This window comes from Mirounga leonina, unplaced genomic scaffold (assembly GCF_011800145.1).
Source record: "Mirounga leonina isolate KUSES-001 unplaced genomic scaffold, KU_Mleo_1.0 Mir_82, whole genome shotgun sequence".
Classification (NCBI taxonomy): domain Eukaryota; kingdom Metazoa; phylum Chordata; class Mammalia; order Carnivora; family Phocidae; genus Mirounga; species Mirounga leonina.
Window position 1 is genome coordinate 41,297,402 of NW_023270825.1, and position 13,327 is coordinate 41,310,728.

At 42.1% G+C, this 13,327-nt stretch overlaps 1 protein-coding gene across 1 annotated transcript in view; it reads left to right on the forward strand.

The window, feature by feature from the left end:
* Positions 1 to 13,327, forward strand: part of SLC35F4 (solute carrier family 35 member F4) — a 229,448-nt gene that overhangs the window by 199,227 nt on the left and 16,894 nt on the right. The window contains exons 2-4 of the mRNA XM_034992331.1: positions 2,500 to 2,685; positions 6,935 to 7,232; positions 12,172 to 12,391. Coding sequence (XP_034848222.1) covers positions 2,500 to 2,685; positions 6,935 to 7,232; positions 12,172 to 12,391 — 704 coding nt within the window. The remainder of the gene's footprint in view (positions 1 to 2,499; positions 2,686 to 6,934; positions 7,233 to 12,171; positions 12,392 to 13,327) is intronic.

The window sequence follows — 13,327 nt, forward strand, 5'->3', positions numbered from 1 at the left end:
CCTATCAAAATACCATCAACATTTTTCACAGAGCTGGAACAAGCAATCCTAAAATTTGTATGGAGCCAGAAAAGACCCCAAATAGCCAGGGGAATGTTGAAAAAGAAAACCAAAGCTGGGGGCATCACAGTGCCTCACTTCAAGCTGTATTACAAAGCTATAATCATCAAGACAGCATGGTATTGGCACAAAAACAGATACATAGATCAATGGAACAGAATAGAGACCCCAGAAATGGACCTTCAACATTATGGTCAACTAATTTTCGACAAAGCAGGAAAGAATATCCAGTGGAAAAAAGACAGTCTCTTCAATAAATGGTGCTAGGAAAATTGGACAGCCACATGCAGAAGAATGAAACTGGACCAAACTTACACCATACACAAAGATAAACTCAAAATGGATGAAAGACCTCAATGTGAGACGGGAATCCATCAAAATCCTAAAGGAGAACACAGGCAGCAACCTCTTCGACCGCAGCAACGTCTTGCAAGACACGTCTCTAAAGGCAAGGGAAACAAAAGCAAAAGTGAACTATTAGGACTTCATCAAGATAAAAAGCTTCTGCATGGCAAAGGAAACAGTCAACAAAACTAAAAGGCAACCTATGAAATGGGAGAAGATATTTGCAAATGACATATCAGATAAAGGGCTGGTATCCAAGATCTATAAATAACTTATCAAACTCAACACCCAAAAGCAAATAATCTGGTCAAGAAATGGGCAGAAGACATGAACAGACACTTCTCCAAAGAAGACATACAAATGGCCAACAGACACATGAAAAAATGCTCTACATCACTTGTCATCAGGGAAATCCAAATCAAAACCACAATGAGATACCACCAGTTAGAATGGCTAAAGTTAATACGACAGGAAACAACAAATGTTGGCGAAGCTGTGGAAAAAGGGGAACCCTCTTACACTGTTGGTGGGAATGCAAGCTGGTGCAGCCACTCTGGAAAACAGTATGGAGGTTCCTCAAGAAGTTAAAAATAGAGCTACCCTACAACCCAGCAATTGCACTACGGAGTATTTACCCCAAAGATACAGACGTAGTGAAAAGAAGGGGCACTTGCACCCCAATGTTCATAGCAGCAATGTCCACAATAGCCAAACTGTGGAAGGAGCCGAGATGCCCTTCAACAGATGAATGGATAAAGAAAGATGTGGTTCATATATACAATGGAATTTTACTCAGCCATCAGAAAGGATGAATACCTACCATTTATGTGGATGGAATTGGAGGGTATTATGCTAAGTGAAATAAGTCAAGCAGAGAAAGACAATTATCATATGGTTTCACTCATATGTGGAATATAAGAAATAGCACAGATGATCATAGGGGAAAGGAGAGAAAACTGAATGGGAAGAAATCAGAGAGGGAGACAAACCATGAGAGACTCTGGACTCTGGGAAACAAACTGAGGGTTACAGAAGGGAGGGGGCTGGGGGGAGGGGGTAACTGGGTGATGGACATTAAGGAGGGCACGGGATGTGATGAGCACTGGGTGTTACACGCAACTAATGAATCATTGAACACTACATCAAAAACTGATGGATGTACTATATATAGGTTGGCTAATTGAATTTAAATTAAAAAAAGAAAGATAAAAGCACTTCCACATGGCAACTATGCACTGTTGTGGGGGAGGCGTGTGAGGTCCTTCTGAGCCCCATGCGGCTGCACTGCTTGCAGGCCCGTAAAGCCGGCCCACCCTGGGCAGGGGTGCTTAGAAGATTAATCAGGATCAGGAGGGGCTTAGGCTGCGGAGGATTCTGAAGGCTGGGTTTTCCTCTGTAAGAGTGGAGAGAGGCCAGACATGACTGAGGAGACACAACCAAATCGGATTTTTGTGACCAATCCAGTGGAAAAGTGGAGAGTGGGCTTCATAGGAGACACCTCTGGCAGTTTTCACCAGTCAAGAATTCAACAGTCAATCTTAGGAGGAAAAGGGAAGAAGCAAGCGTTTCCTTCCCTTGAGGTAAACTATTTGACTGCGTTAACAGTTCTAATTCAGAACAGATATATCAACCCAAACACCATTTTCTGAAGTTCATTTTTGGTTGACAGATTTATCTAAAAAGACCCTTTATCTTAGGGACACAGACCTTGCCAATTTAGAATTTTCTTTTTAGGAGCCTCTCTTATAAAATCCGAATTGAGCTCAATGAATGTCCCTGATATCAGGACTGTGATTGCTGCCACCATGTATTTTACTGCCAAGGCATTTAAAATCTGTTTCCAGTTTGGGGGCGCCTGGGTGGCTCAGTCTGTTAAGCATCTGCCTTTAGCTTGGGTCATGACCCCGGGGTCCTGAGGTTGGGCTCCCTGCTCAGCGGGAAGTCTGCTTATCCCTCTCCCCACCCCTCGCCCCTGCTCGTTCTCTCTCTGTCTCTCGCTTAAATAAATAAATTTTAAAAAATCTTTTTTTTTTAATCTGTTTCCAGTTTTTCCTCTGGGAAGTTCTCAAACTGCTTTGAACTCTTTTTTCCCAGGTACCTCCAGATCATCAGTTACTCGATGTAAACCAGGGGCCAACTACCCCAGTTCCCACAGTGGTATCAGTAGACAACTCTCCCCTCTTTCTGTCACTGAAGATTCTTCTGCTCCTATTTTTGAACTTCAGAGCCGAGGATCCTCTGGAGTTTGCGGACACAGAGTCGAAAGGCAGAACAGATCAGGTACGCTGGTGACCTCCTCTTAAATAATAGTACATCTAGGTAACCTTCTAACCAGCCACGAAAGATGGTACCATTGGCCCAGAATGCAGAGACGTTCCATGGACTCTCAGGGGTGGGAGTGGGGAAGGTTTGTCAAGTGGAAGAAGGAAGAAGGGAAATGTGTAGTAGGATCTGTTAGTGGTGTGCAGTATAGCAGAGAAAGCAAATACCAAAGACGGTCCTTGAAGGGCTTAACACAGGATTAAACAGTGACACCCAATTAAGTTTATAAGGTAACTAGTTCTCTCATCTTGAAGATGTCAAATGCCAGCATCTTTGATCTCAACCCTGGGATAGTAATAGCCCACTCCCTCTCTGAGAATAAAAACAGCAGTAAAATCACAGACTCTGCTTTTGTGCCCATCGGGACTGGCGGTCCTTGGAACCCTCTTAGTTTTCCTAGATTTACACCTTCTTCAGGACACTGCACTGCCTCCCTGATCAGCATTTACTGGTCAGTCAAGACCTCTAGACTTTCCTCACATCCGCTTGACCACACTCACCAACTGCCGGGTTACTCAGGTTACTGGAATTGCTAGATGAATCTCATAACTAGATCCAGGGATTTCCCAGCAAAGTTAATCATTTTCCGATGCAGCTGAGTCCACTAGGCTGCTGGCCATACCGGCCTTCTTGGCAGTGGACATCTTACTGCCTTCCCTAGAGAATGTGCTCAAATTCCCAGTTCATACTCACTTCCTCTTGTCACATGACTGCACTTCCATTTCTGAAAAGAGCGAAACAATCAACGATCGTATGCTAACAGACGCTTTCCTCTGTGCTGCGATGTCTCTGTTCTTTTGTTTGCCAATTACCATATTTTGGGGCCGCCTTTAACGTGTGTGTTTCTACCTTTCCATTGTCAACTCCTTTTGCTATGTCCATGACCACCTCCTCTCCATTTCTGCCACCTGCATTTTCAGTCTCTCCTTCCACTCATTCCTTCAGCTTGGTCAGTAACATACTAAATCTCTTGCATCCTTAAAAACAATAATAAAACAGCAAAACCAACAAAAGACTCCATCCAAAATAAATGGTTAGTTGAAAATAAAACAGAACTTTGAGAAAACTGGCTTAAAAAAATAAACAGAAGAAAATGGAATTCAGGGCACTTAGTATGGATGGGGGTGGTAACAAAAGTATACAGGAAATAGAAAAGCCTCTTCTAGGGCTCTCCTAATTTGAGAAGAGGGTTTTTTTTTTTAATATAAGAAAAGATATTTTTCAAAAAGTGACAATATTTTAAAATAGTATCTCAGCAACTATTGACCCCAAGGCTGAGGTTCTTTTTTAAAAATGAAGAAAATGACATCTTAAATCATCAGAAAGTTTTAATTGGCTTTAATAAGTTGCAGTAATATTCCTATTATCCCAGTTATCTGCAGAATAGAATGTTCAGTTAATTAAATATACTGATTAATAAAGACTTGCCCTATCTATCATATGCAGACTACAAATTTTAAAGGCTATACCATTAAAGATCACATGGGACATAATTTACTTTCTGTGATGATTCAGAAGGCACTTGGGGGATATTCCAGGGCACCAAAGAAAAAAGAGAAAAGGGGAATAATCTGAAGAGCAGCTCACCATGCTTTCATGAATGTTCTATACTTAACTTCAAAACGAATCCCATGAGACAACTGTTATCACTGTTTGACAGATAAAAAAGCTAAGACTGGAATCAAACATGAGCTCAGGGCCATACAATGGTTGCACTCATGTTTCCAAATTCCAGTGGCCTCATTAATAAATCTAATCAAGTTTCATGGTAATGGATGGAATTCCTAGTATATCAGTTGTAATGATATATACAAAACTATACATCTAAGCAGGACTATAGAGAATTTAAAATGACCAGAAAAATAAAAGAGCTCTGGAGACCCAGTCTTTCTATGGTATCGACAGATGGTAAAAGTCAAGAATTGGCAGCAATTAAATCTAGCTAGCAGAAGAAGAATGGGTCGATGCTCTGGAGGGATCTAGGTGACTAGTGGTGTCGTCAAGAGTACTGTCCATGGAATGAGGGTGGCACCGAGCAGTCTTCAAAGAAGGCGACAGTGAAGGCAGATACCACCTTAACGGGATACTGAGAACCTTTATAGAATCATTCCTCCTTTATGAGATGGTCCCTGAGAATAATGTAATCTGAAGAGTACACCTTTCTCTTAGGCATCACTCCTCTTAAGCCTCATGCCAGACTACCATTCCTGTCAGGAAGCAGAAATTTTTCTCCAGACCGTTTCTGAAACTTCCAGTGCTTAAATGAAGAGCTCAAGCCTGAAACCTAGATAGAACGAATATCCAGAATAAAAGATTTGGACGCTAGAGTCATACCAACTTGGGTTCAACCTGGGACAACTTTTAACACAAATCTCAGTTTTTTCATCGGTAAAATGGGAGTGATAATACCTACTTCACCCGGTAGGTTACCGTTTCCTTCCCAGCCTCCCAAGACAAGAGTCTCTTAATCTACCCTCTCACTCATTTTATATTTTTCCCCTCTACTCTCTGCATAAGCCATGTGGCTACAGAGAGGATTTGCAGAACTGTTATCAAGAGCAGGAAATGTCTATACACAATAAAGGGAGGTAGCTGGCTCACACTTCCAGACTCGTGTCAATGTTACTGCATCATGGACGTTTCTCCTGATCATTCCCAGCCTGTCCCTTAACCAGTGCTTCTCTTCTGCCTCCACATGGCCTTGTATCTGCCATAGTTGGCCCTATCACACTATTTTGGATGTTTTCTGGCTTAACACTGGGCCATGAGCTCACGTCTTTCATCTTAGAACCCTTAGGACCCAAAGAGCTAACTAGCTCCTGGTGATCTCTCTAAGATTTTGTTGAATACAGGAAAAAAAGAAGACCAGTTTTCATCTTCTAGAGGCCTGGGTCCTAAGAATCCAGTACTGTTTAGAAGACTTGGAAGTCATACAGTAATTACTGTGTTTGTCATTACTTGGTTTATAGTCCCCAATTCAGAATTCATCTTCAAGTCTTGCTACCCCCCTCCCCAAATAATTATATCAGAAAGCCTTGGCTGGGTGAAAGTTTTTACCCCAGGGGGGCAGTCATGCCTGGCTCATTAAGCAATAGGACCAACATTCAGCGAGAGAAAGACAGCAGGTTCTGGGGAGATAAAGTGAGAAACCCATCCACTACCACTTACAATCTGCAGACTACACCACTCTCTTAACACCTAGGATAAACCCTGTGCTCAAAGGAGGTGCCTGGAGGCAGGAGAGAACTTGCAGACAACTCTGCCTCCCTTCCCTCAGGATTCTAACACCTGGGATCTCAGCTTGGGGACTCAGGGTGACCCCAGCTTTCTTTTAACCTCCTGACAGGTGCATAAATTTATTGTGTTGAACTTGTTTTCTCTATCAAGAGAGAAGATCTTTATGATTGTCACTTTCAGAGAGTTTTGATTATTTTAATCTAAAAAAATGCTACTAAATTTTCTTAGTAAATGTAAAAACACAAAGCAGAACTCATTGTGCTCCCAGAAATACATTAAATTGCAATTTGTTCCGATGTGGGAAATGACTTTGTGTAGTCTGGATTTGCTCTGTTCTTGGGACACATTGCTTTCCAATTTAATAGTCAGCTTTGCTGCAGTTTCAGGGGGAAAAAAACCAAACACCTTAGTGGAGTAGAACAACAAATACTTATTTCTCACTTACTTTTCATGTCAGCAGATACAGGGCCGCTTTGGCTGGGCTCTGCTCATTCTCCCACAGAGACGGAAAGGGCAGCTCCTATTTGGCATATTCCATTCTAGTGACAGAAAAGAAGAGCAGGAGAGCTTAGTGGGACCTTGTGATGCCTCTTTAAGCTTCTTCTGGGAGGCGACCTACCTCACATCTCTCTGTTCATGTTTGATTAGACCAAACAGGTCATGGGGCCAAGGCCAAAGTCTTTGGGGCTGAAATATGTAATGCTTTTACGAGGAAATGATTAGGGTACATGAAAAGACAGCATAGCATCCACCAAGTTCATGAGCATTGTCATGGCCTTGACAATGGATGGGGGTCAAGATCCATACTGTACCTTACAGAGCAAAGATTCAGGAGAGAAAGTGAGCCAGAGTTATGAATCTCTTTAAATGAGGGTAAAAAAGCAAAACACTGGTGATTCTACTGTCTGCCTCTTTGGTTGCTGTCCTATAACCTGAATTCCACACATTTGTGTTTCTTTCCTGTTTTCAGGGGAGGATGGAACACAGACTCTTCCTGAGAACAGCAGTCAAGAAAACAGAAGCAAGGCTCGCTGCCGGTCCTGCACGTCCATGGTCCTGAAGGCCGTCTGGGGACTCTTAATCATCTTGTCAGTGTCATCATCTTGGGTTGGAACCACACAGATTGTAAAAATTACTTACAAGAACTTCTACTGTCCATTTTTCATGACTTGGTTTTCAACAAATTGGAACATTATGTTTTTCCCAGTCTATTATTCCGGTCATCTGGCCACTGCTCAAGAAAAACAATCTCCGATGAAAAAATTCAGGTAGGTTTCATGTTAAATGGCCAATACACGATGTTTTAAAATAATTTCATGAAAATCTGCATAATTTCATCTCTATGGTATATGAACTGAGCTGACTTGGGGAGTGTGGAGAGCCAAGATCTAAGGTTGGTAATGAATACATGAGAACTAGGAAACAGAATCAGCACCCCCCCACACACACAGCAAAAAATTACTGAATGTCTGCCACATGCCAGGCACTGTGTTGGTGCTTTTGTAGATCTTATCTTAATTAATCATCATTGGTGGTAACATGTACCTTTTAAGGTGGTGTTATTCCCATTTTAACACAAGCGGAAACAAATTTAGAAAGGTTGAATAACTTGTCCAAGGTCACACAGGTCTAAATAACAGGATCCAGATTTAAATCCAGAATTATCTCAGAAAGTCATGTTTTAAAAGAACACCGCAATGTCTCAAGCCCAGGAAAAAAAACAAAAAAAACAAAATGTGTATTAATTAGATTAATTGTTACAAAAACATTTGCTTAATATTCTGGACACTGTGGTGCCTAAGCAGATAAAATGATCTGGTTTCATAAAAAAGGAAGTTTGGCCCTGATGGTTTAAAGATTATTTATTTATTTGATGGCGGGGGGCAGGGACAGAGGGAGAGAGAATTCCAAGCAGACTCCACTCTGAGTGGGAAGCTGACGCAGGGCTCAATCTATGACCCGAGACCATGACCTGAGCCAAAACCAAGAGTCGATGCTCCACGGAATGAGCCACCCAGGCAGCCCAGCCCTGAGGTTTAGAAGATGCCATTCTTTGCTGGCTGGGAGCACATGGGGCCTTCACTGTTGGTCGCCAGCTATGAACTTGGTAGTGCCATGGTTCTAGTAATTGCTCTGTGCTAAACTTGGCCTCTGCAGCCCCATCTTGGAGCATTCAGGAAGCTGGCAGGACCAGTCCTGCATAGCATTCAATGAAGGCAAAAAGCAGCATTTGGGTCAAAGTATCTTTGCTAACAGACAGGTTCTTGAAGAGGAAAGGCCCAGAGGGAAGAAATAACTTCCAGGACAGCCACTCTAATCATGGAGACAAAACAGTAGTCAAGACCTCAGTGGATGGCAGTGGGAGAGGGACAGTTCTCTACACCAGTTTATTGTTCCTGGGCAGAATGACAACAAACTCATCTTTCAGAAGCCAAAATCACCTTTCTTTCTTGCCCCTGTCCTTCACGAGAAGAAGTGCATTATCAGACTATTCTTAAAAACTTAAACTGCAAAGTGTGTATCTTCAACTTCCCTTTTCTATCACCAGCTTGGAAGTGCCCAAGAATATTAAAGTCACACTGTGAGCTGATTTTCCATGGTATCCATGATTATTTAATTAAAATTAAACAAAACCTATAAAAATAATAAATATCTTCTGGTTTGGAGGAAAGAAATAAGACTGACACCTATTTGTGATTGCTAAGGATACTTTGTATTTGATTCCCATCAAAATAGGTGTGATGTTGGGGCATAAGGTCTTTTTTAATAACAATATTTCATAAGCGATTGCAGGGGACATGATTATCAGACTAAAATTCTCCCTGTTTGAAAATAGTTTATCCATAGCATGTATGTTCTACTCCAATGCACCTATGGTTTAGACACACATGCTGACAAAAACAAGAGTTTAGTATGGGATGTAGCACCTCAGAACACCTCAAAGCAAGCCGACTTGGTTTTATGTGAGATAACACATTTACAAGAGGCTGCTTCTGACAGAAATGTTGTTTTGGGAATCAACTTCATCTCCACCACCTCTCTCATGTCTGACTAATGCCGAATTTAGCAAAACCTGTGATTTGACAAGACACCTCCACCTGTTAGTGCAAGTATGGTGAAGTTGACGATTTCTGAAACTGAATCAAAGGGCTATTATTGTCAAGGAGAAAACATTGTCTTTGACAGGACTATTCTCCAGAGCGCCCCCCCCCCCCCATAGGAGAGGTAAACATTGCCAGAAAATTCTGAGATCCTTGATCTTGTTTTCCTTGTAGACTCATAACACCATCTGCCAAGAAGGCACTTCCTGCAACTCTCATGGCAGAACGAGGGGAAAATAGAGTTAGGGTAGAAGACTGGAAACAGAATGTGTCCCACAGCTTCAGACCCTCTGACTAGTTTCTTCTTTTCCCTTGAATCACCATTTTCAGTTTTTTTCTTATCACTAACATCAAAAGAATTTTCAATAATGTATCAAATTTAGATCGTAGGGGTTATTCATTTGGAAATCGTTTCTGATATTACAATCAAGAGCATTTAATTGCATCATATGAATTTGAAATTTAATAAGAAAATATTTATAAACCATAGTTTTGACAAGGGTGTTTTCTTAAGGAAAAAAATCTCTAGAAAGCATGAAACTAGAGCCAAAGATATACTCATCTCCGTCAGCACCTATGAAATGTGCTTAAGATGTCATCTGACATATAGAAGGGGTTCAATAACTAGTAGGTGCTGTAACAGTGTTGAGCATAATTAAAGATTTATGTATTTATTTTAGAGAGAGCCTGTGAGGGGGGGAGGGACAGAGGGAGAGATGGGGAGAGGGAGAGAATCTCAAGCAGACTCCCAGCTGAGTGTGGAGCCTGATATGGGGCTCAGTCCCACAACCCTGAGATCATGACCTGAGCTGAAATCAAGAATCAAATGCTTAAATGACGGAGCCACCCAGGCACCCCAATGTTGAGCATAATTAATTTATTAGTGTCCCCCAGCTTCTAAGCTTCAGTGCAAGCTTTGCCACCTGTCAGTGCCTCTTGCCTAGAAATTCTGATCTCATCATCCCAAGGAGAGCCCCACTGTTACTTGCTTATCTAAAGTAATCCTTTCTTTTTCTGAACTGTCACATTCCTGAGCGCTTAATGTTTAAACAGCATAAGGTGCTACACCGGTGACCTGGCGTTTCAATGGAGACCATTTTTAAGTCCTGCTATAGCAGTGACAAACCGGGAGAAGGTTGGCAGGAAGAGAAGGGAAGAAGAGGGGACTGATAAGGAAGCCAACACCAGGGGGCCAGGCGGGGCCAGGTGAAAAGAACAGTCTCTGCCCCCCTGGGGGAGGGGGCTCTCCCTGTCACTGTGCCTGCCTGCAGGGTCAGAATGTGTGCTCTCCTGCATTCAAAGTCTTTGCTTGAGAGCTCTCAACCCAGCATGATGGTGGGCTCTGGGAAGGAAGAACCATCAGCGGCCAGGGCCAGCGATTTGAAAAGAAATCCTTTCCTCAGAAATGCATTTGTTGTGGTTCTTCATCAATGTGTATTTCAAAGTCATTTAGTACTTGTGGATGTCAGGATGAGCCCACAGCTCTCAGCTCCAGCTCTCCCTGGAGACTTTCTCACAGAGCAGATCCCTTTGTGAGGACAGACAGGTAGGATGTCCTGAGCCAACTGTGGCTCTGATTCCATGTATCTCCCTGGCCGCGGGGCTCGAGAGATGCCCTCCATTTCCCTGGGTGTGTGAGTAGGTGCGATTTCTGTTTACAAAAGACTTTGTTTTTAGGTTATTTCGCCCCTTTCTTGAAGCTTTGTCTCTCTCAAGTTAGAATTTCCCTTTGGGAGATCGCATTTTTATTTTACAAAAATCCTTCCGTTTTAGTTGTCCCCCACATAAAAACTAAAACTATTACACTGGTTTCTGTGTGTGCAATACGCATTTTTAACCTCCTGGGATTTGCTGGCCTACAATTCCCAGCATTCTCAGCTGCCTGGAAGCAGTGTTTACCGTGAGACTTGACATTGAAGGCCATACTCCTGTGCTTAGAGCCTCACCACTTTGTCACTCCCTCCCTCCATGTGGCCCTCCCATGGGGTAAGTTGCTTCATACGTGTGGAGCAAACACTGGTTCGAGATGACTTTGGTTTGCAAAATACTTTGAGGCACAATTGTTTCTTTTCAGGAAAAGCTAGAAGAGAAATCAGTGCCGGAGAAACCATGTAGATTTCATTATAACCATGCAAACATCAGTAACTTGTTGCTTTGAACAAGATATTTATACGACTCTTGAGAACACACTGCCTGGCACATGATAGTTGCCCAGTAAATGCTTGGATGTTCATGAACAACTGAATGGAAAAAATAAAGCTGAGTTATCCCAATGGCGAGCCTCTTTTCAATCCGTAGTCAGACAAACACTGTTACTCTGTCACGTCATTACTGCCTGTCTGTATCGCTAGTTTGAACATTTTGATTAAAATGGCCACTTGGGTTAAATAATCAATTTAGTCAGAAATCAAACAAAGCAAACATTTAACTGAAGTGATTATTTTTACACAATAAATGCAGATAATTCATCCAAAACAGCCAAATATGTGTATATAAATACAACCTGAGTTTGATTTTTTATTTAGTTAGTTTACCAGTTTGGGGTCATCACAGAAGCTTTCATCATTTTTTTCTGTCTTAAAAATGCTAGAGGAAAAACAAATTAGTCAACTGGGCGGATACATTAGAAAGAGGCCTTGACCCTTAGGAAAAATAACATCCCACCTCATGTGGCTTTCCATGGCTGCAAGTCATCTCTACCTGTTCACACAGTCGCAGCCCTCTTGGTCCTGTTGTATTCGCCCCTTGGGAAAGAATCTTCTCTCTCATCTAATAGCTGGTAATCCTAGAAAATACTCATTTCTGTATTTCTCCAGGCTTCTCTGAGAATGTTCAGCAGCAGCAGACTGGCTGCCCCAGCCATCTCGAGAGAATATCTAGGTAGGAAAGGGCCTAGCTCTGCGCCTGGGGAGACGTGGGCTCTTGTCCATGGAACCCTTTGCCCCCATTGTGGCCCGTAGGTGGGAGCCCTGGGTTCAGTAAGTTCCACAGATGAACAATGGGTGTTGAGTGTTTGTGTTCTTGCCAGAAAATGGCTGTCAAGAGTTAGACAACCCAAAATGTGTCACAGTTAGTACCTGACAATTAATCTCTTTTTCTTTCCTAGGGAATGCAGTCGGATTTTTGGTGAAGATGGTCTGACATTGAAGCTCTTTCTTAAAAGAACTGCTCCCTTTTCTATTCTATGGACTTTGACTAATTACCTGTATTTACTGGCTTTAAAGAAGCTGACAGCCACGGATGTCTCTGCTCTGTTCTGTTGTAACAAAGCCTTTGTCTTCTTGCTGTCGTGGATCGTGCTGAAAGACAGGTTCATGGGAGTGAGGGTAATGGCACACTTGATTCAATGTGTGAGGACACCCGTAATCGTAAATCCTTGGCATCGGGAGAGCTCCTCTGTTTCATGGAATTTCTGTCAAACTTTCCCCATTGGTTCTGAGTACAAATTGGAATTTGAAGATGCATTAGGACACCCAGGCAATTACCATATCATGAAAGGATAAAGAGACTCCCTTGGGCAGTCAGCTGATTTCAACAGGAGGCCCGAAAACAGACAGGGAAAAATAAGTTCTTTTTTAAGAATTAGTGGTGTGATCAACTCCTTCTGTCCTCAGGAAAGAAGGGTCTGAGAAAATTAGCCACAGTAAAGATTATGATTTTTTTTTCAATCAACATATGTTGGGACGACTCCCTCATGCTTTCCCTCCCCCCCGGCCCCGAGATGGATTTAATTAACGTTGGTGTAAGTAGATAAGGTTACCAAAGAGTAATTAAAGTCACTGGTAATGGCACAATGCTGTTAAAAGTGGCTATATATCTAGTGTGACTAATCTAGAAATGGAACGAAAAGCAGCAATTTGTACTTTCGGGTACAAATCCTTCATTGAACTGTATTAAACTCCCACCAGCCACTTCAGTTCTGAGTTTATTCCTTTCAGAAGTAATATGGTTTTGAAAAAAAATTCTTTTGTATGCTTGCTCTAGGTTAGGTTGATTGAAAGCCATGCAGATTTAAGGAGCCAGATCTCATTCATGTCATCTGGCATGCCACCATGATGAAAATATTGAGAACGTAATTCTTTAGAAAGAGGTACAAATGAAAAGCCTTTTCCCAGAAGATAAACATCACATACTTATTGTTCTCTGAAAGAGATGTCCAAGACTGGATTTTAAGCATATTTTTCTGTCCAAATATTGTTCTTGTTGCAATGACTTCAGGGTCCCTGGCCCCCTAAATGCTGAAATTAATACTAGAGAGAGAG